The sequence below is a fragment of the Histoplasma capsulatum genome, genomic scaffold (assembly GCF_000149585.1).
Source record: "Histoplasma capsulatum NAm1 scaffold_1 genomic scaffold, whole genome shotgun sequence".
Lineage (NCBI taxonomy): Eukaryota > Fungi > Ascomycota > Eurotiomycetes > Onygenales > Ajellomycetaceae > Histoplasma > Histoplasma mississippiense.
In genome coordinates, this window is record NW_001813982.1 from 6,545,248 (window position 1) to 6,570,558 (window position 25,311).

The following is a 25,311-nucleotide window of genomic DNA, read 5'->3' on the forward strand; positions in this document are numbered from 1 at the left end:
TTCGCTGGAATTCATCCAGCAGATCTCTCATATTCACTGGTGTGAGCATATTTCAAAATTGAGCCAATGCTTTGTAGGCATTTCAGTGCCCGGCCGTTGGAATCAATCCGTTCTGTTGGGGATACGTATGGAGGTTGGTGCGTTCCTGGCGGTAAGGGGGTAGCTAGCTCAGGAAGGGTGTCCAGAAGTATTTCGTTGTATGATTGGTCGAGAGCGTCTATGAGCTTGCTAGCTACTGTGTATACTCGTTGGATGTCGATGTATGAGAAAAACAGCGGCCAGCTAGCGGCGCTGATTATTTGGTGTATTTGGGAGATGAACTTGATGGCGTATTCAAATAATAGAACTCGGTGTAGTGTACTTACGCTCGGATTATAATTTGACGGGGAGAGAAGAATCACAAACGTGAAGAAAAGCTCTGCGTTGTAGAAGATAATGAGATGACCTGGCAAAGTTCTTGGTATTGCATTGAACCAGTTTTGAGCCTCCGCACAGACTTCCCATGTGTACAGCGAGGGCTCTGGGGCTGGGTTCCGCCCACTGAAAAACATAATTTGATATGCCTTTGACTGTATTCCGCGTATTTTGAACAAATAGATGGCCGGTTCAATGCCCTTGGCGAATAGGGGGGTCGTCCAGTTTAATGCTTCCCCAATGGGCTGCAGCGGCACGCCTGGAAGAGGGACGTTCACAGAATCATCGGAGAATGAGAATGCTCGCCCAAATGCAATGCTTACATATCTAGAGTTATATTAATATTTGAAGAAAATGTGTCTGTCCGCTGATTTGCTTACCGGTCAAAGGAATAGACGCAATGGAAAACCTTCCTTCGAAGATCTAGGTTTGTTTTATTGAGGTACGGCTCAGACAGTTGCTCCTGGTGAATACCCAGATCAGAGACGACTCTAGCAGCACTGCCAATTAAGTGCCAAGTTCTGAAGTGTTCAGGGTCAAGCATTGAATACTGCGCCAATAATAAAATGGCCTGGATGCCAGCAATCGACCCGGGATGAAGAACATCATCGGCGTATTCGAGCGCCATCGAAACATGATGCCTAGCAATTTGAGAATGAGAGGTTAGAGCCTGAGAGATTGCTAAAACCATGTGTACAATCCAATAATCAAAACTCTTGGCGAAACGTCCTCCTTCTTGATAGATGGCATCGAACGATGCCCAAAAGTTGGTCTGTATAAAAAAGGGGGCCAGGACATAGATATTGTCGAAGTAATGCTGAATAAGCGTAGAAGATACGGGGCGGGCTGGAAGGCCTCTGTTTACCCCTGCATTCTGTAATGGCTTCGATACAGCCACTGCTACCAGTAGCCTAGCAAAGGATGTTGAGGATGTGATGCCATAGAAATCTCTCGATGTCGCGTTAACTGAGCTGGAGTAAGTGTAAGTGTTTCAAGTCAAGGAATGAGTGGGTGGCAATTTCATAAACCTACAGGAATCCAAAATCTCCCACCAAGTCATTGATATCAGATGTCTCTTTGCGATAAGATTTCTTCCCACCTTGAGAGTATATCGGGGGAGAGTTATAGTTCTGCCCCATCGCAGCTCTTTCCATTATAGAATTCTGCCTCCGACGCTTCGCTTCGGCAATTCTTTCTCAAGCCGTTCACATTGGCCGTTCAAGCGAGGCCACATAGCTCCGCTCTTTTCCCTTAGCGAACTCATCTGTAGCGCCCGGGCAGCTAGACGCTTTCCCCGCCCGTTCGCAAGCAGAGCAGGCAGGGAGTTTGCCATCGCATTTTACTTTAGCGGCGCGGCACCTCGAGCATGCTGCGACAGGGCGGCTGACCTTGAGAAGCGGGGTCTCCAGACCAGCGGGAAAGGTGGCCATCACAAGAGTTTCATGTGGACTACGGCATTGTCAGCTAACTTTCGGCAGCTAGAATAATACCATAAAAGAATTGGAGATAAAAAAAAAAAAAAAGAGAGAGAGAGAGAGAGATAAAAAATAGTTGTTGCAACTTCAAGAATGGTGGTGGTAATCAGATAGAGAGCTGCTTAACCAAAAAGGGAAAAGATACAGCAGAGAGATGTGGTAGGATCTGTATATCTGACGAAGAAAACAAAACAAAATAAAATAAAAAGGGAGCTAGGCAAATTTTGGAGCTACGTTTATGCTTAACGAAGCTTGCTTGCCAAACTGTGGGGCTGGCTCGGAGGGCAAGCACGAATCCACTGGGGAGACAGACCTGAATCATTATTATCCCTAATCAATCAACCTAGGAACGTAAGAGAACCGCCTAAATCGTGGTCTTCAGTGCTCAATTGGTATCCACCAATGACCAGACACAGACTTGACGTAACTATCTTGGGTATTGCGCTTGAGGGAGCGTTTCAGGCAGCTGAAATGCGTTCAGCCTTAACGGCAAAATCCGCGCTTCAATAGCTTCGAAAGGTTGATAACGCTGTGGCGAGGGGTAAGGTGGTGGTGGTATTGAAATATGCGAACAGCAGCGCCGCGTTTTTCCTTTATTGAAAACAAAGCGCTAATGTCTCTATCCGTCAGTCTTCCGTTTGTGAGCCGTCAAACCGTGGGGTTTCCTTGATTGCATTTAAGTTCAAGCTGGGGAAAGGATCGAATGTCGCAGTGCCCTTGGTACTGCGACGCTGGTCAACTCCACGGCGGGATGATGAAGTCTTAGCCCGAACTATACTAGTGGCGCGCCTAGTTCTTGGTTTTTCACGCTCTCGAAGGATGGCAATTCCCCGAAGGAAGTGAGGGCTATCACTTCCAGCAAACTCATGAGCGGAATTTCGCATGGAGAGGATTGGAATAGAGCCAAGCCAGCCAGGCTAACGCGCAAAGTAATATCTGGGTGCATTCTCCGATTGCGTCTCCCGACAACGGCCGAAAGCTTTTGGGAATTGTTCTCTCGTTCCCTGCGTGCCGAAGTCGTGGTTGTTGGGTTTGGAACACCAAGCCAACTGTGCTGGGGAGGTTGATTTTGGGGCCGTTGACTAAGCGCATAGTTATAACCTTGGTGGCACAAGGGCTTACAATGTCCATGGCAAGAGCTGGTTTTGGAGACTCAGAGCCGTATCAGCTTTTACTATATTTTTCATATTGTTTTCAATTTTGACATTTTCCAACTGATCGTGCGTCCACAACGGCCCATACTCTGCGCATCTCTGACATGGCCTGGCGAGAGGAAAAGCTCATATGAAGCCAGAATGCGAAGTGCCTAGGAACATAGCGTAAGTTAACTACCCTTAACCACCCACTCTCGGTACTTATTAGGCGTGTTCGGTTGCACGTACAAAGCCCTATATCCTGCACGCAAAAAGTGGATACTAGCGTACTGCCGGCGTTGATTTTTCAAACCTTGATTGCCACCTAAAATCACCGCGGTTTTAATTAAAAGTCTGAACGAAAAGGCCTTTTTGGTGCCTTCTCGTATTCCTATATGGGTATGGCCCTGGGCTCGGTCCAACTATGCCTATTTCATTCGGCTACGCACATCCACCTCTTTGCCGTGTTGGATGCTTGGTGTTGAGCGAGAGGGGAAACATGGTCCCCAAAGCCGATCCCGACTCAGCTTGTCGAGCAGTGTATGTGCCCAACTACAGAGGAATAAATCCGATAGGTATAACTTCTCCGTATCACTGGTAGCTGAAGAAATGGGTCGCACCACCACTTTCCCGGCTTTTGTGAGCTTGTCCCTTGCAATCGTTATACGGGTTTACGGCTTCCTTTTGGTTCTCCCAAGCCAATGCCCGGAGCAGCTGGATCCTTCGCCTTCTTGGATTTGGTTTTGTTGATCTGCGCTTCTAGCTCAGTTATGATTGAGAATCGCACATATTGCATATTACGAGGGGGTGATGCGCGATCTGAGAAGTCATTCTTGAGACATTTTTGGCTTTTTTCTGAATAAAACTACAATTGAACTGCGTTGAACGGCCATAGACCTTGCTTTGACGCGTGAAACAACAATATCGAACCAAGATAGAGTTCGTTACGGTTGAAGGGGTGAAAATGGTTCCCGGAACTTTGCTCATTGTCGACTGTAGGTGGCTTGTTTTACCGTTGATCTAATTAACAATTAATATGGAATCTGACATGGGACGAAATCTCTTTAGTGGAAGGGACAATGAATGTAAAGCATCAAAAAGGTGGAAAAAGCGATATTGTCCTTGTACCCCAGCCTTCGAATGACCCCAACGACCCCCTCAACTGGAGTAAATTCCGCAAGGAGTATCATTTCTGGCTCCTGTGGATCTGGGGGTTTCTAGCTGCGGTCTGCGTCAATTTGGTTGGGTTGGGCCAGTCTGGGTATGTTCAGCTCATGCAAAGTTTTGCACAACACAGTTGCAGCTGCGGCTGCAGCTTCAACTCCAACTCGAATTCGACTGATACGCTTTCAAGACACAATTTACCATCGATCTGAAAACAACCTACTTCGAGCTGAGTATTGCGTCAGCGTTTTGCTTCCTGTTCCTTGGGCTAGGTTGCGTCATTTTGCAGCCCATAGCCATGAAGATCGGTAGAAGACCTATATACCTTGTGGGATCGCTTCTCAACTTTGTAGGCTGCATTGTAGGCAGATTCCAGACAACCATTGAGATGCAATGGGCGACAAACATCCTCACCGGGTTCGGTGCGACGCCAGTGGACTCTCTGGTACAAATTACGACGACCGATATCTTCTTTGCACATGAGAAAGGCACCAGACTGAGTTTGTGCGTCTTCACGATATATGCAGGGTCATACCTTGGCCCTGTTGCGGCGGGGCACATCGCCGACTCCCAGAACTGGCGTTGGCATTACCAGTACTTGATCATTTTCTTCGCTGTCCTTCTGGTCATCCAAATATTCACGATGGAAGAATCTACCTTCTGCAGACCACCTACGTCCTCAGAGATATCCGGAGACATAGCCACGATATCTCATCATGCAAGACAAAAGCTACAAGATGTGAAAATTAAGTCTGAAGCGTCACATGGAGAAGACGGTGACACCTCCGAGGAATCAGCGCCACCTGCTCCGAAGACATACTGGCAACGGATGGGACTATATAACACTGCCTATAGTGACCCACGGCCATTGTGGCTCGTTGCCATTAGCCCGTTTATGTTGGTAACATATCCGGCAGTCATGTGGGCAGGTTTCATCTACGGCGTACAGATTATGTGGCTATCGCTACTCAACGTGACGCAGTCTGAACTTTTCAGTGGGCCGCCGTACAACTTGAGTGTAACGAACGTTGGCAATATCAACTTTTCCTCCTTCATCGGCGGCATCCTAGGCATGTTCTGGGGCGGCTATGTGTCTGATTGGTGCATCATTTTTCTCTCCAGACGCAACCAGGGTATTCTAGAACCTGAGTTTAGGCTCTGGACTATGCTTGTCCCTGCAATCATCAACACCGCGGGGATACTTATGTATGGTCTGGGTGTATTAAAGGGTACAATGTGGCTTCTGCCAGCCGGATTCGGCATGGTATTTATTGCCTTCGGGATCGGAAGTGGCGGCGCCATTGCAATTACGTACGCGGTAGACTGCTACCCGCGCACTGCCTCTGAAGGCCTGGTGCTTATGCTCTTTGTTCGGAATATGATCGGTTGCGGGTTCACTTTTGCCGGCCAGTAGGTCGCTCGTTTCTATTTCTCTCTTCTAATTTTGTAGTTATTATTGGATGGTTGCGGTAACTAACTTTAGAACTCAACTCTTCTTTCAAGGCCATGGCTGGACCATAACGGTTTGCAAACCACCACTATTATCATGGCGATGATATGCCTTGTTGCTAATATGTCTTTTCTTCTACTGATTTGGAAGGGAAAGCGTTTGCGCGAGTGGACTGCGAAGCGCTATATCATACTGATGCAACAGAAGGACAAGGAGGATTTGATTATCTAGGTGACATCTAGAAATCATGGAGCAACAAGCTGTTCATGTGCTTTGGTCTACTCACTCGAGCTTGTGGCTTCCAATATGTCAAAATCTGTATGTGTATTCCGTATTAATTTTGTAAATTTAAGAATCGGCTTGTTCATACGTACTGCACATACAAAAAGTGGCTTTGCTACAGCGACATTCATGTCAACCCGCACCACATACTGAACTGTACATGTATGTATGTACAACCACCATTCCCTGGAAGGCTTCCATGAACTTAAAACTCCATATCGTACGCCAACGCATCCTCACACAGCTCATCACGCAATTTTTGCACCCTGCCAAAATTAGCATCATACTTACAGGAAAGCACTTCTTAAAAGTAAAAATGAGACGTACAAAAAAAAAAAAAAAAACAACAAAAAAAATAAATTCATGTAGCGGTAACAAAAAGAAGAGAACGAACGAAACCGTTCACCTAAACAAGATGCGAAGGATGCCCCGCATAAACCGAGACATCATCCGGCTTAGCCCATATCCCTTGGCCCGAGATGCTGTCATGGCCAATGGCGGATTGCAGTGCATTTCACGGAGTCCTGTTGAAACGTTATTAGAAATTTAGAATTTAGAATATACATTTGTATACCCTTACTTCTTTCCTTCTTTCCTATCTCTCTTATGTTTGGGGTGGCTTTTTTTTTTTTTTTTTTTTTTTTTTTTTTTTTTTTTAAAAAAAAAATCCCATTTCAATGAGTACAACGAACAAAATTGCAAAATCGCAAAATTGTACGTACCTGGGACCTGCCCAACCATGGCCTTGCATGCGGTCTTGAATGCGGCTACCTGAGCTGGCACAACACCCGGTTTCAGTTTGAGGAGGACTGGCGTAGGATCAGAGAGTGGTTAGTACGCGGTAATTGGGTTTTCTTGGTAATGGTTTATGTTTTTGAGGCGCTGTATTTGTTGCACTGGGGAGCAGTACAAGTATTCGCGTGGGGAGAGGGGGGTTTGAGGGCAGTCGTCAATCTGAAGGATCTAGGCAAGAAGAGACCTACCAATGTGGAATACCGCCATTTTTGAAAGGTGCGTGCGTTTTTGTTTGCCGGAAATATTCGCTAGGATGGAGCCTTACAACAAACTGACTAGGCGATTGTATAAACTTTTAATACTACGGTGGGGTACTAGTAGTTATGGTTTTACACATGTATACAATTTCCAATACCAGTGTGTGCAAAGTGTCAGTGTTCATGGCTGTGACACTAATAGAGGATTCCTCAAATAGCCATCCATCAAATCGTAATGAAATTTTTTAAAAAGTGGATAAATCAATCAATAAATAAAATAAAATAAAATAATAGATTCCCAGGTTTTACCTTACAGCTTACTACTGGTTTTCACAGGAATATCTTGCGAGCTTTGACGATGTGATTCGGGCGCCCGCTGAACCTTCCCGCCCGCACAATAGCAATCATCCTTCTCATCAACGAGCACACTCGTTGGGTTTTTAGTCCCAGGAACATCCAAAGCGGGATTGCGATCGAAGAAATCTGACGGCCGCATGTGGACTTCCATTTTCTCGATTGGCATCACTGGCCAGTCCTCAACACGAGGATTATGAGTCAGCGTGAACACCGACCAGACCACCACATCGGAGTCAAGGATGTTGTCATTCCGAGCAGCAGCGTCCGAAACACCGTCCTGCTCGCTCCGGGACTGGTTGGTGAATTTGCCTCCAGCGAAGAATTCACCATCCCGGTGTGCCGTCACCCAGACATGGTGTTTCGCAAATTGGGCACGTTGTGCGACGGTGGATCGCGGGTCTGCGAGGATAAGCTGCGTAGCCGGGGGAGTAAATTTATAGGAGACCGGGTGTCCAGAAATGGGGTTCAGGACATTGGTATTAGACATTTTGACTACTAAATTGGTGTTCGGACAGGCGTTGAATCCACCGGAAGTCGCCACCGGCTGGGTAATTACCCGGTACCCATTTCCGAAAGGATTGGTTTTGATATCCATAGGCATTCGTAGTGTTTCCTCACGGAAAACAGTATTTCGATACCCATTAATGGCAGGGTCAATGCGAAGACAGAATATATGTTGATGGTTCTGAGCGAGGACGCCGGGAGATACTACGTTACCCCATGGAGACTCCTTGCCTGGATCGATGTTAACCACTGAGACAATGCCAGTCGCCCGGGTTTCGAAAGTAATTCCTCCGGCCTGGTCAAATTTGTACGCAAAAACGTATTCGTAGTTGGCGAGTGTGATGACGAACTGCACCACAAGTTCACGATATCGAGTAACAATAGCTCGACCTGTGTGGAAATTTGTGTGCTTCCATCCGATGCCGTTGTCTTGCTCATGGACACAGACCACATTCTTAGCCACGGACGGCTGGCCTGACGCGTCGATGTTAAAACTGTCTAGGTACTTAATAACGCCTAGACAGTCGCAGCCCAAAGCCAGATTGTTGGCGGATCGGCCAGCGCCACCATCACCAAAATCAAAAGCTTGCTTTCGATGAAAGGGAGGTCGAGGATCCGCATATGGAACCGTCATTTCAGACATGCTTAGGCGGTATATAATACTACGCCCATCATAATGGATATCGTGAATGGTTGCACCTTCCCGGGGGTTGAACCCAACACGGAATCTCCATTTCTGCCATTCGACCAGACTTTCGTTGGTCACTTGGAAGGACGGGCCTTCGGGCTGGAGCACATTAAGTGGTCTAACATCCGTTCGCAGTTTTATATCCAAAAGTTCAGGAACATATTCTGAGGGACACGTATGGTCCAATATGTTTTGGGAGGCAATATCATAGGCAAGGCCATCATCCGTTCCTCCAGTCGCGAGCTTGTCAACTCTAATGATTTCTCGCTTGCGGAAATCCATTACTGGAATAAGGGGGATTGGGTAACTGTAGTGATTGGAGTTTGGATTTCCGTTTCGCGTGTCCTTGGCGAAACAAAGCCCTTGCATGTAACGAATGTTAGGCTCGCCATCGTCGAGCCCGCCATATGGCCACGGGTCAATTTCAAGGACGAATCCCTCTGGCAAGGTAAACTTAGATATCGCTTTCTGGAACAATGGAGATTCCATGCATGCCTCATTAAACGAGCCGAATTCATCCCTAAATCACGTTAACCCTGATCATTGCTATTCGTTTAAATTAAGGATGAACGTTACAATGTAATTGAAGGCTGCTTCGAACAATCAAAGGTCCGACGAGAGATTTCTTTCCTTAGACCCAAGTCCACAACCGATTCAAAATAGTCATGCGTCTTGTCCGCCTGGATGGTATCGTAATGCACACTGGCCAATCGTGGTGGCCGAGTCGTGGAAGCCGAAAGAACCCCTCCATGTTCTGCTGCCAGGAAGCTTGTCAAAGTAGCTTTGGCCGGCTCTTCCAGGAATATCGAACGAAACCGGAGCAGAACACCTGGATGAGCCTGGGAAATGACATCTCGAGCAGAGCGGATCTCAGTCGCCCCCAGCTGCTCAAGTGGGTGGGGAAAAGACATCTTGATAATGAAGAGTAGAAGGTTAATATAGGTATTGACTGGGAATGATCCTTGACAAGGAAAATAATTGAAGAGACTAACTTTCCCTACTTGGAGTGCTTTGCGGACAGAGAAAAAGGGATTTGGGACATACAAATAATAGCACCAACGACGGCTTCCTTCGCCGAAGACAAAGGAACAACCCCGCAATGCAGGTTTGGCCGCCAGCCACAAAGCGCGAAACCGGTACAGCTATCGGCTTGCAATTCGGCAGATCAACGAGTCTAAACAAATTTCAGGCAAATCCTCCAACTACCGTCCGAGAAGTTGTCTTTATCTTGATCATCTGATAAAGTTGCCAACGATCGGCAAGAGGGTTTCGCTTGGATGTCACCTGGAATGTCCATTTCGTTCTGGAGAGAAGCAGGCTGACTTGCTGTCTTGGATGCTTGAACCTTCAAAGGCGAATGCCCGAGGTTCTCCTCCTTGTACTGTACATCGCATCAGCTCAGCAATATAAAATGCGGAAGGTGGCTGCTGACTAAGTTAATTAGTTACTTGAGATCTCGAGCAATGTGGATTGGAATGGCGCGGTTTGACCTTTCTGGATATTTAGCCCTCGATGCGAGTATCCCTGCCTGCCTCAGCACTAGTCAACTAAAAAAGCTTGTTTGCAGTCAAATAATCCTCCTTCCACGCGACCTCAGCTCCAGAAGCCACTAATCCCAGCGTCCCGAGGTAGTTATGGCGCCGATATGATCTTGCAATTACTTTCCCGACGATCTACCGTCTACCAGGATTCAAGGGCCGGCAATCTTACGCCATATCTTGGGTGATGAGTGGCCCGACTTGCGCCGGTGCGATCCTCACCTCAGCTGCCCACCGCGCGATCAACTGATGGATATACTCTCCACAATCCCCGACTTCCCGACAAAGTCCTATGCTCATATATTACCATCCTTAGAAAGGGCAAACATTGCGGTGAAGGACCTGGTGTTGTTTGACCCTCTGGAAATTGCCAAGCAGGCCAAGGTCGCCGTGACAGATGTGCGTGCCCTGGCCGAGAATGTGATCAACGCTTTGCATCGAGATCTGGGTCTGGGTAGATATCAGGGGGAGTCCATAGACGTGGCGCCAGCAAGCCGCGACGACAATGAGCGGTATACAGTCCAGGACCATGGGGATCCAATTGTGAAACTAGGCCATAGAGTTCCTGAGCTTTCATTTGTAAGCACATTGGATCCTGTTTTAGATCGGGTCCTGGCAGGTGGCATATCCACGGGATATGTAACGGAGCTGGCAGGAGAGAGGTAAGACAGTCACATTCACCATCACATTGCTTAACGGATACTTACTTACATTCCGTAAATCTTGCAGCGGATGCGGTAAAACCCAATTCCTTCTGCATCTATTGCTTTCCGTTCAGCTACCTCCCCCTTATGGCACATCCCAAAAGGCTCTCTACTTGTCTACGGAGTCAAATCTACCTACAAACAGGCTGTCCCAGCTTCTCGAGGAACATCCTGTAATTTCTACACTACCCGAGGGATCTCCTCGCCCGTCCTTGGAAAATATATTGTCCATAACTACCATCGATCTCGAGTCCCAGGATCACATACTGAACTATCAAATTCCAGTGGCAGTTTCTCGTTACAATATTGGCCTTGTCGTTATCGATTCCATAACGGCTAACTACCGTGCTGAGAGTGATTTGGATAATGTTGCTGGTTTACTGGCTCGGGCATGGCAACTTAAAAAGCTTGGCCAATTCCTTAGGAACCTAGCCGCCAAACAGAATATCGCAATTGTCGTCGCAAACCAAGTATCAGATAGGATCCAGATGGATGATGTTCTATGGGTAGACGAACCTGACCCTCCCACAAGCAGTTCCTTGGATGAATCCCCTTTTCAGCATCAATCCCAGCCACCATCTTCTCATCCTGACGAGCAGTTGGCAGATGATTCTGAAGATTTTAAGTCATCGCCTTCTCATCAACTAGGATTAGCCTCTTCTCCTATGCCATCGTCTATGACCGAGGCGGAAGAATATGAATTTTCTTTAAGTGTTCTTGATCTCGGTACACTGCTGAAAGTTGACTACCAACGACCCTTTTTCACTGGCTGGGGTGATTCGCATGCATCTACGCTAGAGGCTATGTATACAGATTCCCAGTCGGAGTGGAAAACGCCCGCCCTTGGCATTGTTTGGACAAACCAAATTGCTTGTCGTATTGTCCTCAAAATGGAGAACGTTCGAATTGCCAACCAACGTACAAAAGATATCCATCCGGAGTCGAATTCGAACACCTTACCTCCTGCCGTTTTTGATGGACCTGGTTCTCGAAGCCCTACTGAGGCTCAATCGTGCACACCCTTAACTCAAGAACAGAATCAAAAAAATCCAACTTCGGCGCATATGGAATCCGAAAATAGAAGACCCCGGAAAGAGGAGACCCCCAATAAACAAAAGGCCAACCCTGCAAACTCTACGACTGGGATGATTGATGACCCTCTGTCTACTACCATTTCATCATATCGGAAACACCGGACAATTCAAGTGGTGTTCTCGCCATGGACTTCTGGTGATCCGAATCATACTCTGGGTTGTTATGAAAGTGGACCAACCGAAGGTAGAGAGATGGTTGAATATGATCCCACCTTTAACAAAGTTGGGTTCGAAATACACCCTGGAGGGATACGGGGTATCAGTCCGATTAACGATGACTGAACGTTATCATTTTTCAACTTATTTAACTACAGATCGGTATGATGGTCACACTTATGACTATCAGCGAACAAATGTCGGGACGTCTGCTGGCCAAACCTGTAGGCGACTGTGCTTACTAATGCCTCCGTGGAGATCGCCACTAGTTTATACGGCTAGAAGGAATATGGGTTTGCGAACCTCCTGCTTTTATTTCGTGAGATCAGAGGCGGCACTCGGGCAGAAATGATGGCTCAAACTTACAAAATGCTAGGCGACGAAGCGTTCTTAGAGAAACCTTAAGAGTGGGAGGGACATACTCAGGAAAATGCTTCCTAGAAAGCGCCAAGCACTTGCCAGCGACTAGCTGTTCAATATTTGTGATCCCGGGACAGGAAATGAGGCAGATAGCTATCACCATTGGAAAATTAATGTTGCAACGTCAGGAAAACCAATGGAAACCTATTTAAACACTCAGGAATTATTTCTCGATGAAACAACTCGAAGCGTGGAAGAAATACGCCCTACATATTCAAACTTGACAGTATATAAACGGTCGCTAAGGACAGGCAAGGGTAAAAGCCCTTACAGATGCTTATGGGGAGTTTGACTTACAGTCCTCATCGGATTACATGTCTCGCACACCGTTTTCTTCGAGGAACAGACAAAGTGTGTATATAAGGGGTTTTAGGACTAAATGCAGCACCAGCTACTCTTCTGGAATCAGATGTTTGTTTGGATGGAGCCCTTTTGCAGGCCAAGAATTGCAAAACATCAACAAGATCGGTTTTCAAGACTGCGCCTTGCACGGGAATGCGACCACATAGAGCCGGCCTCATCCTCCCGATGATGGAACCAGCGCACTATATGCCGTAGCTCAACAAAGGCCACCTGACGGCAGCTCGCCCCGCTCGATGCCGGAGCAGATGTGAATTCAATGCCAAAAAAAAAAAAAAAAAAAAAAAAAAAAAGTCGAGCGGGCTTCATATCGGCATTTGAGAGACTTGCCAATACGCTAGCTATGATGTCACTAATTAATCAAGCTGCTGACCAGCTTCGGGAATCGGTTTATCTACAAAGGAGGGCAGACTGCCTTTGCCCAAAACTGCCTCTCAGGGCTTGCATGAAATGGCTAAAACATCTGATCGAGTCTGACGTCGACTCTTCGGCATTGTGCAATAATTGTGGTATGGCATCGGTACACTAAATATGCCGTCATATGCGAAAGGTTCTGGGGAGAAATGGACAATACTTGCCTTTTGGATGCTGGCATGAGCCTCGAGAGCCAGCAGTGCAATTCGAAAAAAAAAACAGCACCACCCATGTAAAAAGAGAAATATAGCGCTTTCTTCTAGTAGAGGATCGTCAAATAATTCCATATAATCGTCCAAATAAACCAAAAAAAAAAAAAAATAAACCGTAGAGAAAAAGAAAGAAATGACACTGGCATGAGAATTGAGGCCGGGTTCAAAGCTTGCTTGGTGCGTTGTTTGGGGCTTGGGAGCCTATTATAAATAACCCGCGGATGCAACCGGATGCGGGCTGTGGGATGCAACCCAACTCGCCGCACCAAAGAGGCGAGGATACGGAAGCGCGACGGCAGATTTGAGAAGTGCGAAGGGGGAAAGGGAAAACAGCCGGTAGAAGCACGCGCTGGTGACAGGACAGAAAAGAAAAGAAAAGAGAGGGGTCACGAAACGGCGCTCTTTATTTTTCGGCTTCCTTTCTGCTGTTGCTATCTATAATATCCACTGGATATCTAGCCATTCTATCCATGGAGGAGGAGGAGGAAGAGGCTGGGACGACAAGTTCGTTCCAACCCCGCAGGAAAAGCCCGAATCGAAGCTCCCAAGCCCCCAAGCCCCCAAGAGTTACGACGTTGTCGGAGCTGGCGTGTGGGCTGCCAGGGACTGACTTCCTATTTATTATACTCCTCAGTCCTGCCTCCCTTCGGCCACCCTCTTTCCATTCATCCTTTTTTCCTCTTCTGTGTTGCTTATCATTCCCACCTCCCTTCTCTTGAGAGAGGGTTAGCGAGCTATGCTATTGAACTGGCGACAAGCCCTGACTGTCTGAGGCTGGGGTGGATGGAGGGCAGATGCGCGCCGGCTCAGCGCTGCGGGCGGTCGCATGAGGATGAGGATGAGAGATGAGGGATGAGGGATGAGGAACCATGCTGGATTGTTGATTTATCATTATTGCCGTGACTCTTGCCCGACGAGGATGAAAGTTATGGGTTGTAGGTATGTATGGATGTCTATCGGTATGTATTTATTATACTCGAGTTGTATATTTCTATTTCTTTATTTCTCTCTCTCTCTCTCCCGCTCTCTTTGTCAGAAATTCTATGAAATGACAAGAAACAGCCCAGAAAAGAAAACTGAGAAAAAAAAAAAAAAAAAAAAAAGAAAAAGAAAAACGAAAAACGAAAAGATCTTATTGCCACTGCCTGCTTTGATGAATCAAATGAAAAAAACACAATACATCAATCTATATGAAAAACTATATACCCATCAGCGACAGGGCAAGTTTGTGCAAGAGAGACCCACATGCCTTCTCTGCATTTCATGGTCTCGTCGCGTCTCGTCTCGTCTCGTCTCGTCTCATGTCGTGTCGCCCCGGGAAGTTAGATGGAGGCTATCCGGGGCGGGGACGCTGGGAGGGCAATGCACGGAAGACAGAATGAAAGCATAGTATGAAAGGTTCTCCATTAGCGACGAGAAAGATATGATATGAGCAAGTGATGAGCGACAAGCATTTATGACGTATGATCTCGGCACCCTTGTTTTCTTTTTTATGTATGCGTTCTATATATATTTATATATATATATATATATAATTTTGCCACTCGATCTTCAGTTCTCTTCATTCTCTCTTTCTATACTATGTTTTCATTATCCGAAAAAAGGGGGGTAAGCGAGGAAGGAAAAGAAAGAAGGGAGAGAGAAAAAAGCCACAAAAATAACGTGATGAAACGGTGAAGAAACACAAAACACAAGAGGAAAAAAAAAAAAAAAAAAAAAAAAAAACCATAAACCAACCAGAAAAAAGAAACAAGAGCCAGCTCTACGAGGACGACGGCGAGGTCATCACAGCAGGCTTGACGCCAATGTTATTCCGATTCCGGAAGAAATAGACATGCTCTCCTTCGCCCTTGGCGCCCTCGCATGGCTCCACCCACTGGCAGGTCCTGGCGCTCCTCCACAGCGAGCGGAGGAAGCCAAGGCTGCCGAGCTCGGTGTCTGAGCGGTAATGTTTGCCCATGATGGGCTTGATGGCCTCGCTGGCCTCATCGGCGTGGTAGAAGGGGATGGTGCTGACGTAGTGGTGCAGGACGTGGGTTTCGATGATGCCATGGAAGATGTTGCGGCCGATGAAGCCAAATTCGCGGTCGATGGTGGCGGCGGCGCCGCGGGTGAAAGTCCAGGCTTGGGGGGAGTAGTGTGGGAGGGTGGGGTCGGTGTGTTGGAGGTAGGTGATGGCGACTAGATGGGCTTGTTGTTAGTTTCATTGGCTTCTGATGAGGGAAGAAGGAAATAGAATTAAAGAGGGGAATGGTGAGGAGGGCCTGGGCGCTCGGGGTGACTGTTCGACGTACCTAACCAGTGGTTGACCCACAGGTATGGCAAGAAATACCACACGGCAAGGTTCGCCCAGCCGAAGTTCTTGCCTACCCAGAACAGGGCGGAGCCGGCGAGTATCAAGCCAAGGTCGCTGAGGAGGATGAGCGGGGCGTGCTTGGCCTCGTACAGCGGGCTGGACGGGTTGAAATGGTTGACACCGCGGAATAAGCCGTTCTCCTTGCCCTTCCCACGGCCCTCCGGCTGGCGCTGGTGGCAGTTGTGGCCGGTGACGTTGGAGATCAGGTACATGGGCCAGCCGAACAGCTGCTGCAGGACCACATGGACTGCGGTCTGGATGGGCGTCTCCTCCATCAACTCGTGCAGCTCGTGCGCGATATAGCCGAAGCGCGAGGCGAAGACCTCCCGTGTCTTGGGGACGAAAACCATGTCCCGCTCCAGGTTGCCGGTGGCCTTGTGGTGCTTGCTGTGCGAGATTTTCCAGGAGAAGTACGGCACCAGTAGTGCGGAGTGGCAGAACCAGCCCACCGTGTCGTTCAACAGTCTGTACGGAGAGAAGGCCTGGTGTCCGCACTCATGGGCCATGATCCATAGACCGGTCCCAAAGAGCCCCTGGAGGAAGGCATAGAGACCCCATAGCCCAGCACGGACCGGGGTGGACGGTATGTATTCGGGCGTGACATAGTTGTGGAAGAGGTAGAAGGTGCCGGCCAGGCAAGAGATATCTCGAGCGACGTATGACAGACTGCGAAGGGCACTTCTCTCGAAGCAATGGGCCGGGATGGCGTCTCTGATCTGCTTGATGGTGAAGTCTGGGATCTCGAAGGGAGTCCCGTAAGTGTCGACTAATTTCAGGGGTTCTTGCTGCACATCCGAAGCTATTGACGACAGGGACGTGGACGAAGGGGACGGCCGCAAGCTGTCGGTTGGGGAGACACATGCGGAGCTCTCTGTGGAGTAGTCTGTGGGCGAATTCCGGTTCAGCGCCCTGCGCTTGGGGAGGGCGGTGGAGGTCATCGTGGCCGAATTCCTCGACGTGATATTGCTGGCTTGGCGAGGAACGAGATATGAGATAATGATAAGATGTAATATATATATATATATTATGTTATGTTATCTCAGGGAAGAGAAAAGGTAAGGATGAGGCAGCTATTTGTTGGGCGGCGTGCAACAGAACCAGAACACCAGAACACTTCCTGATGCTGTGTGATCTGACTCTTCCTGCACCACTCTAGTCAGGATGGGAATTGTGACAGCGTTTTCTGGCAGGCAATTGGACAGACGTAGGGGCAAGACAATCAATCAATCGATCAATGAGATGGACTGACTGACTGGATGAATGACCAGGACTCACTTGAAATCGAGGCTGGCTCGGTTGGCTGACTCTCGAGAGAATTCTTGTGCAACCACAGGAGGCCGGAGGGTGAATTGGATGAATTGGATGAATTGGATGAATGAATGATTTGAAGAAGGGAAAAAAAGAAAAGGAGAAGAGGGAAGAAGAACAGGAATAAATGAGAGGGAAAAAGAGACAAGGCGACTTAATTCGATGATGCCCTTTTTTTTTTAATTTTATTTTTTTTAATTTTTTTTTTTTTCCCCTCTATTTTATATCTCTGCTTTCTGCGTTGCTCGTTGAATTCCTGTTTTATTTTTTTTTTTCTTTCGTTGTCATCTCACATGGGTTTTCTGCTTTGCGGGTTGTTGCGTTTCGCTGGGACGCCGGAGAACGGGTATTATCGTCACGGTATGTCATGTAATATTACGCCCTGTGTTTGAGGGTATATTATTACACATTTGTATCTTCCCTTCTCGCTTCTCCGTTTCTTCAGACTTCAGCTGTAACTATCAAATGTCAATGTCAAATGCTCCTTCGACTCTATATGTTATCCCGACCAGTGAGTGATACCCAAGCTGGCCGAGGTTGCAGACGGGTGGGCAGTGATTCCTCGGCAAGTCTAATCTGTACAGAATACAGATCTGTAGTTTGTATGCATGGATGCAGCCCGCCACGTCCCCGCTGGTCTCTAGATCGGACCCGGGACGAAATTATCGGTTTGCAGACTCGTCCATCCATCTCAGAGGTGCAAGCAAAAGAAAACCAGGTTGACTCTCAAGTGAGTGAGATCTGGGATCTGGGATCTGCTTTCCGAGCTTGCTGCATGCAGTTCCCCCTTCACCGATCGACATCTGGACATAAGCATTATTGTTGGTTCGGCCTCGTCCGTGTGCAGCTGTGGGTATCTTCCCTCACCCGGATTTCAATTTTCATGGCCCAACGAGAGTGGATTGATATTCAGAGCGCATCCCAATCAATCATCATTATTATTATTATTATCATGGTGGCTAAATAATGGTGGCTAAATAACAGGGCTACTTTATTTCTCTCTCTCTCTCTCTCTAATCTGGTGATGATATGGAGAAATCGCAATTCAGCGACCATGATTTACTCGGACTCTGTACAGTACAGTACAGCAAATCAACCCCACACTCACCGTGTGGTGGGGACGGACATCGGTACTGAAAGATGAATACGTCGTCAATACCAATAAATCCGGCATACGTAAAGTGACACAACGATACGATACGATACACCCGGAACCAACGCCAACGAAAGCTTCAACGAAAGCTTCAACGAAAGCTTCAAAGCCAGCCCGCACGTGTTCTTCCAGCTCCAACCAGCCAATCCGCATCGCCAATTGCATCCCCGGAGCGAGAGAGAGATGCCATATGCACGACATCGGCGCTATGACAATTCCAATCTCTTCTGCACTTCCTTCCACCTTCCTTGTTGTATGAAACATCTTTACAACCAAGGCAAAAAAAGAGCCCGTACTATGTAGTGTCTAGGAACATCCACCTCTGCGGTTCTCTTATTCCTCTCTCTCTCTCTCTCTCTCTCGTGAATTCCCCATGTACTGTACAATCCCCCAGCTCACCGCCTTTTGTCCCAGCCAATCACAGAGCCGCCCAGTCCTCGCCAAGGGTGGGATCAGGTACGGAAATTACGTTTCGCAGCCTGGTTACGTCCGGTATATTTTGGTAACCAACGTGTAACATCCTGTGACAACGACTCACCGGAAGCTGCTGATTAGCCGGGCGACCAAGGCTGGGAAGACTCATCGAAGTCATCATGCTCGGCAACATGTGAAGATTATGATCTATGGATGGTTGGTGGTTGGTTTTGTTCGTCGATGTACTCCGTATTTTCCTCTGAAATCGCCGCGGTATCTCAGGTATCTCAGGTATCTCAGCATCAGAACAAAACAGAGACGAATTCAGAAAGGAAAGGAAAAAGACAAAGAAAAAGAAAAGAAATAAGAAAACCCCACGACCAACGACCACGACCACGACCAGAAGAACAAAACCCAGGTCATCACCGCCCAGCGATTGGAGTGTGGACTTTCTTCTGCTTTCCGTAGTTCAATGTTTCTGTTGGGGGGAAATACGGCGTTTTGTTGAGGAAAAGAAAACCCCAAACTTACCAGGTCCGAGAGCGGTACTCCGTACCTGTTAAAAAACAAGCTGTACAGCGTCCAGTTACCGAGCTTCGTTTTAGAGCTACATATTTAGTTGTATAGACATTAATTAATTCAATCAATCAATCAATCGTTTCAACGCCAACCTCCATGTGGGGTTGTAGTTATCAAGAAAGGATAAACAAGGAAAGCCAACAGGTCGCCAGCCAGTTGAGGTGCCGTTTTCTCCCTTTCTCTACATTGGCGCACAATATAACAGCGAGAATACGAAACGAGATACAACGATAAAAAGAGGGAGATGAATAAATGAATAGATGCGCTACATTGCGTGGTGTAAAACACCGTTGAAGGTTATATAAATTCCTAAATTCAACCAATGACTCCAACCCTCCGTTCAGACCCGACCAGCCAACAACCCCCGCCGCCGCCGCTGCCGTCACCACCACCTCCACCACCAGAAACGTCCAACTTAACCGTGGTCTTCCGCAAATTCGGCGACACAAGCACTGTCTCGGCATGATTCAGATAATCAACCTCGCAAGGAACTGCCCTCCGCTGCACAACGCTCGAGGGCAATTCCGGATCGGCCGCCAACGCCTGCGTGACATACGTCTTAATGTCTAGCCCGGGCAGCAATAGGTGGCCCGGCCGCTGCGGGAGGAGCATGACGGTGAAGGACCGCGTCTCGCCTTCCTTAGCGGTGAAATTGCCCCGGCGCCGCCCGCCCACGAGCCACACGTCCGGGTTCACGAGGATCTCGTAGGAGAATTCGAGGCTCGCTTCTGGCTCCCGGGCCTGTACGGGGCACCAGCGGCGGGTATGGCGTATGGTTAGCGTTGCGGGGATCATCTCCCCGACCGTTGCCTGGATGAGGTCGTCTGGTTTGGGGATGGTGAGGTTTGCCGTGTGAACGATTTGGACATTGGGGACGTCGACAGGGATAATTATCTGGCGGTTGGGGATGGTGGTGCTGCTGGTGGTGGTGGCGGTCATGTTGGAGTCGTTCGGGAGTGATAGGGTGGTGTGTTGCTGGATTGGTTGGTTCCTTTCATTAGCAAATGCGCGTCACCACGCGGGCTACTTTCGTGATATCGGGAAACCCTTGTTTTGGCCTGTTGTTAAAACTTACCGTGTGCCATTCCTTGAGCCACGAGACAACTTCCTTTCCGAGCTTCCCGCCCAATGAATTGGTCACGGTTTCCCACTGGACACGCTCATACGACAATATATCGATCTCCCTGATGAGGCTAATTATTTCCATGTCATTCGCAGTCCATTCTCTCCGGAATGCTTCAAGAAGATGAGGTGTTAGGAGCCGAGCTAGTTGCGCAAATTTACTTGCGCCAATATCCTGCACAAATCGATTTTCAATGACGCTTAGGCACTCCTCGTCAAGACAGGTAAAATCAATCGTCAGAGCAAGAGACCGTTTCGATGCATCTGCTTCCAGTGCTTTCTCTCCGCGGGGAATAATTTTGTAAAGTACCGATGCCGACTGTCGAGGGAAACAATCAAGGACTTGCCCACGATGAATACTGGGTTGGACCTCGTATACCTCTGAGCTGGGGATCTTGCAGTTAAGTATCCGGAGGGGTGTGGCCATGGCCGGGCTGATCGTGAATCTTGATATTAGCGAGTCGTCTTTGAATATGTCCTGAACATTGACGCTCACTGGCAGTGTCGAGATTATCGATGTTGCAGAGAAGTAAGAGAATTGGCAATCAGCCGTCTCATAAACCACCTCCAAACGTGCAGACAACGTCGTTTGATCGTCCTCAATGGTGTACGGAATACTCAATCTGGCGGATGAATTTGGTCCAAAGCTCGTGAAATCAATCTGGCCGGATTCTGCATTCCCTGCCAACTTTAAATCGCCATCTACAATGCTGACTTCTGCAATGTGGAGCCTGAGTCCAGCAGTCGCGGGTTTTACTCGTAGAGCGCCCTTGAGTATATCGTTCCAACCACTTTTTAGTCCGATTTCTATTGTTCGTAGCTCACTCAGGTTAATGCGATACGGAGGCGAAACTTCTGCTTGAAGTCCCCTGGCAGGAGGGTAACAGAAAACAAATGGGCGCTCAGCTTCGTCGTCGGAATCATCCGCGTTAGGTTGCTGTAACCCTGCAGGGAATGACGATGGTAATCCATATTGTTGGACAAACGTAATATTTCTGATTCGCACCTCAATGCAATCCACCATATATTTTCCATGCACTGAAACCTGAAGCGTATTTTTTTTAAAAGTTAGATAAATACACGGACAAATACGTATATTGCAGAAAGAACATGATCAGGAACTCACGAAAGCGTGGAGGGGGATTTTCGATACAGTCGACTTTACGACGACCAAATCCAAATTTTCTAACCAGATTTCGCTGCTATGAACACCTGTGGAGTTAACAAGTCGCATCTTTACACTATCAACTTCAATACTATTTCCAAGAAGAAATCTTAGGGAAAGCTCAACGAGAATCCCATCCTTATCCTCGAAATGATGGATGGTCGAGCTGATATGTATGCCACTGAAAAATTCATTGAGTGGTACAGAAAAGTCGGCGGAAAGGACCTGTGATGTCTCAAATAGGTCATTGACGTAGTTGGAAACCAATGTGCGGGCAACGGGGGGAAACGATGATGGTGCTGCAGAACTCATTCTCTTGCTTCGAAAAGACCTTGCCTTTTGCCCTGACTGTGCGACCCCGGCATAATTTCCGAGTAGCTTAAGAAGGACCCGGACGTAGTCATCTTTTCGGCCCAGATGCTTTAGACATCGTCCGTACAGTTCAAGCATTACCCCTTCCAGAACCCCCCAATGGCAGCTGGCATAGAACGGAGCCATTTGATGGAAGTACGAGGCTGCGGTACCATAGTCGCCTGCGCGGTATCTCAGGACTGCAATATCGGCCATTGCCATCTCAGCAGATCGTGTTCTATTTGCTGCGACGTAATGGCGAAATATCTGATCGGTTAATCCTTCATACATAAAGTTATATTGTTTTTCTGACCTGCAAGAGCTTATCAGTTTCGGATTTTCAATCCCTCTTAGCACCGGCGTGACTTCCTGGTCCACAGTCGTAAATTCTTGTGTTTCTCCGTCCCCATCTAGAGGTACGTCCTTCAATCCCTTTGCAGCTTCGTTCTGCGCATCGAAGAGTAATCCCAGGTCCCGCCACTTCTTCGACCAACCACACCGTTGTCCAATATTTTCCAAGGTTCGGCGAGCGTAAAGGAATAAGTCACCACGGGCAGATGCAAGCTCAGATTGCCCGGTCCTCAGTTGCGCTGAAACACTCGACCTTAAGGAAGCCAGCGGGGCTCTAGGCTGCGCTCCGCTATACAGTCCCGGAGACATGATGTCCAGGCTAGTAGGTCGACTGCTAATCAGAGTATTGGCAGTCAGTGAGCTCGACCGCTTCGGGACGCCTGGTCGTGTCTCCGTAACAAAATTTGCCAGCACGGACGCATTCACCAGATCCCGTGTATTTCGAAGGGAAGCCTTTGGGATATCGAGGGAATCCGTGGCGGTTTGGATTAGTACCTGTGAAATTGCGGAATATGTCCACGAATACACTATGTTGTTGACAACCTCCGTTACACTGGATTCATCGCGATCATGTTCTAGCTCGTCGAGGCCAACATACAGATCGTGTCGCAAGGTTCGCGACCCAACACTAATAAACTCGCTTGCCCGATCACATATTTCTGCAAGAAGTGTTAAATCCTCAGCTTCTTTGGCTAATTTTTCGTTAGTTTGATCTCGTAATGAAGGAGCTCTAGCAGCTTTTAATAGCAACATCATCTGTCGAGAAAAAATGTATGCCCGAAAATCGAAGACTGAAATATTATTGGCAAGGATCATTTCACGGTACGGTTTTTTGTGTGAATCAAGAGGAAAGAGATCTTCGCCCACGGCAATGACGGTAGAATAATCATTTCCATCTCTTCCCTCGCTTTCATCTTCGTACGAATCGTCGGTATTTTTACTAACATCATTATCGGCCTCGCTAGGTACCAAACCTAGAGCCTTTTCAGCCTTCGCCCTCACATCGTTGGTGCAACTGAGAAATGTCCCGCCATGTTGGTCACCCTTAGCAACAGACTGGTCACGAAGAGCCGCATCCAATCCAACTGCAAGCTCATCGTATCCAACCAGCGCATCTGCATATAAACCAACATGTTCAAATCCGCGCGCAAGCCCCTCTTTCAAAATAAAGAACGTGCAAAAATTCCATCCAGGAAGGTTTCTTTGTGAGTCCTTGAGCCGAATATCTTCTTCATATTGACTAACGCGATGATCAAAAGACGTGAGGATCGAAGATTTCAATTTCGCAACTAGGTCCTCGAGTTGGTCGGCTAGCTCTGGAGGTCGCTCATCCGACTCTGCCTTCGGGATGCGTAATTGTACGACACGGTCAATAGACGACTTTGATGATCCACCAAAATCTGCTTTAATTTTCTCCAGCACCGTAGTAGAACCTCTGCCGGGCCATTTTGACCCCGCCGCAGATTTGTCAGCCACCTCCGTGTGGCCAGAAACGACATGTATTATAAGCCACTCAAACGCATCGTGATTATCCTGTGTAGCAGATGAGCTGCTACTTTGTGGGGGTGTGCCATGTGTCTTGATCCATTCCCGGACCGCCTTCCTTGTAGTAGACTTGTAAATATCATTATCGTCGCAAGATAAGATATATATTTTCAAGTATGGTGTTTGGCGAAGGCCAGGTATTTGATGTCTTCGGTGGGGAACTGAACCACTCGCTCCATCACTCGGTCGTCTCTGCTCCTGGTGTGTGCTCTTTACAGGGACGAGGTCGACATGGAGGGAGTCAATGGAACGAAGAGGCCGGGTGGGAGACTTCCAGTGAAGGTTTCGGAGGGGTAAAGTCTCTAGAATAAGAGGTCCAATCGAGGGGAAGAGCCCGGAAGGATCGGTATATTCAACTAGAAGGTAGTTTTCAGTCAATTTGTTTGGCTGAATTTCGGGGTAGGGAAAATGAGAGCGAACCGGTCACGTTGGAGCCTGCGCGAGGGTTGGCATCCATCAGGCCGAGTTTTAAAGACACGGAGGATAGTATGTCGCCATCACTTGGGATTTCTCAACAGGTGGATAGACCGCCTTGCACTTCTATCTCAGCGTGGAAAGTGAAGTAATGCAAAAAGTACAGTACAAAGGAGGTCAAAATTGCTCATCTTGGCAACATCCGTCGCTGCTTTAACTCAAAGGATACTTGACTTAGTTGAATCATCAGCCCCTTTTTAAACACTTTGTTTTCACCAATTTGAATACACTTCATAATGATATTTCACCCTGGTGTACATCTACGTCTTCAGGTCTTCCGTCGAGACAACAAGATACAAGTTTTTCGAACAAATGGATTGTAGTACGTACTGTGGAAAACGATTCAAAGTAAAACTTGGAATTAAATATCGATCTATTTACCTACGTAAATTTACCTACGTATATATACAAATACCACAGAATGTGGGAGAAATCAAGATATAATCGACGTTTGCTGGTCGAGCCCGGGCCCGGGGCCCGGGGCGCGATAAAAAGGAAGGTAGCGAGTGAATCAAGCGATGGTCGAATTTTCCAAGATGACAAACGAGGCATCAAACTCCAGGTAACAGAGACCGTATCCATTTATAGCAAACAATGAATAAAAAGGGAAAAACAGAAGGAAAGGTGCATATTCCAAAAAACCTTGAGCCAGGACATGCCAAGTATATCGATACTGTGGCAGTGCCCCATCATTCAGGAACCATACGGATTTCTTGAGTTTGGGACCGATGACGCGCCTTGAACATTTGATAACCCCGAGAAAGACCGTGCCAAATATCAGGTACGAGGTTTTGTAGCATGGCAATAACAACGACGATAAGAAGCGGGATCTACGCGAAAGGGAATATTAGTATGGTGCAGGGAGGGATTGTTTATTCGGCGTCAATAGAGTGAGTACTACTTACCCAGATGAAAAAGAGGTTCCGGTCACTGCGAATCCTCTTCATCTTGCGAGCATGAGCCTGCCGCAGCTGCTCCTGTTGCTCATGAGGAATATTCGTTCTTCCTATTCTGACATCTCCAATATCACTGGGACTCGAGATGGAGCTAGCAGATGACGCTTCGCCTTCTGAAATCATCTCGAAGTGCTGATCAACTGCTGCGTCCCTTGCAGCCTGAATCATTGATGATTTTTT

General features: G+C 47.7%; 6 protein-coding genes across 6 annotated transcripts in view; 2 read left to right on the forward strand and 4 right to left on the reverse strand.

Moving 5' to 3' along the window:
- Window positions 1-11: 11 nt before the first annotated feature.
- On the reverse strand, window positions 12-3,523 carry HCAG_01862 (predicted protein; the record flags this gene model as incomplete). The annotated part of the gene is made up of 6 exons (XM_001544765.1): window positions 12-741; window positions 795-1,385; window positions 1,675-1,863; window positions 2,308-2,355; window positions 2,812-3,028; window positions 3,472-3,523. 6 exons carry the CDS (start codon window positions 3,521-3,523, stop codon window positions 12-14), a joined length of 1,827 nt encoding a protein of 608 aa, XP_001544815.1.
- Window positions 3,524-3,986: 463 nt separating this feature from the next.
- On the forward strand, window positions 3,987-5,867 carry HCAG_01863 (predicted protein; the record flags this gene model as incomplete). The annotated part of the gene is made up of 4 exons (XM_001544766.1): window positions 3,987-4,017; window positions 4,091-4,283; window positions 4,556-5,596; window positions 5,690-5,867. The coding sequence occupies 4 exons, from the start codon at window positions 3,987-3,989 to the stop codon at window positions 5,865-5,867; spliced, it is 1,443 nt and encodes a 480-aa protein (XP_001544816.1).
- Window positions 5,868-7,220: 1,353 nt separating this feature from the next.
- On the reverse strand, window positions 7,221-9,370 carry HCAG_01864 (copper amine oxidase 1; the record flags this gene model as incomplete). The annotated part of the gene is made up of 2 exons (XM_001544767.1): window positions 7,221-8,979; window positions 9,036-9,370. 2 exons carry the CDS (start codon window positions 9,368-9,370, stop codon window positions 7,221-7,223), a joined length of 2,094 nt encoding a protein of 697 aa, XP_001544817.1.
- An 876-nt stretch (window positions 9,371-10,246) lies between these two features.
- On the forward strand, window positions 10,247-12,077 carry HCAG_01865 (predicted protein; the record flags this gene model as incomplete). The annotated part of the gene is made up of 2 exons (XM_001544768.1): window positions 10,247-10,659; window positions 10,727-12,077. 2 exons carry the CDS (start codon window positions 10,247-10,249, stop codon window positions 12,075-12,077), a joined length of 1,764 nt encoding a protein of 587 aa, XP_001544818.1.
- A 3,042-nt stretch (window positions 12,078-15,119) lies between these two features.
- On the reverse strand, window positions 15,120-16,651 carry HCAG_01866 (hypothetical protein; the record flags this gene model as incomplete). The annotated part of the gene is made up of 2 exons (XM_001544769.1): window positions 15,120-15,538; window positions 15,652-16,651. 2 exons carry the CDS (start codon window positions 16,649-16,651, stop codon window positions 15,120-15,122), a joined length of 1,419 nt encoding a protein of 472 aa, XP_001544819.1.
- A 2,831-nt stretch (window positions 16,652-19,482) lies between these two features.
- The window catches only part of HCAG_01867 (conserved hypothetical protein), a gene marked incomplete at both ends in the record, with an annotated part of 7,439 nt that continues 1,610 nt past the window's right edge, over window positions 19,483-25,311 (reverse strand). The window contains 7 exons of the mRNA XM_001544770.1: window positions 19,483-20,142; window positions 20,243-21,334; window positions 21,416-23,759; window positions 24,506-24,529; window positions 24,561-24,570; window positions 24,882-25,005; window positions 25,081-25,181. Of these exons, the coding sequence (XP_001544820.1) occupies window positions 19,483-20,142; window positions 20,243-21,334; window positions 21,416-23,759; window positions 24,506-24,529; window positions 24,561-24,570; window positions 24,882-25,005; window positions 25,081-25,181 (4,355 nt within the window). The remainder of the gene's footprint in view (window positions 20,143-20,242; window positions 21,335-21,415; window positions 23,760-24,505; window positions 24,530-24,560; window positions 24,571-24,881; window positions 25,006-25,080; window positions 25,182-25,311) is intronic.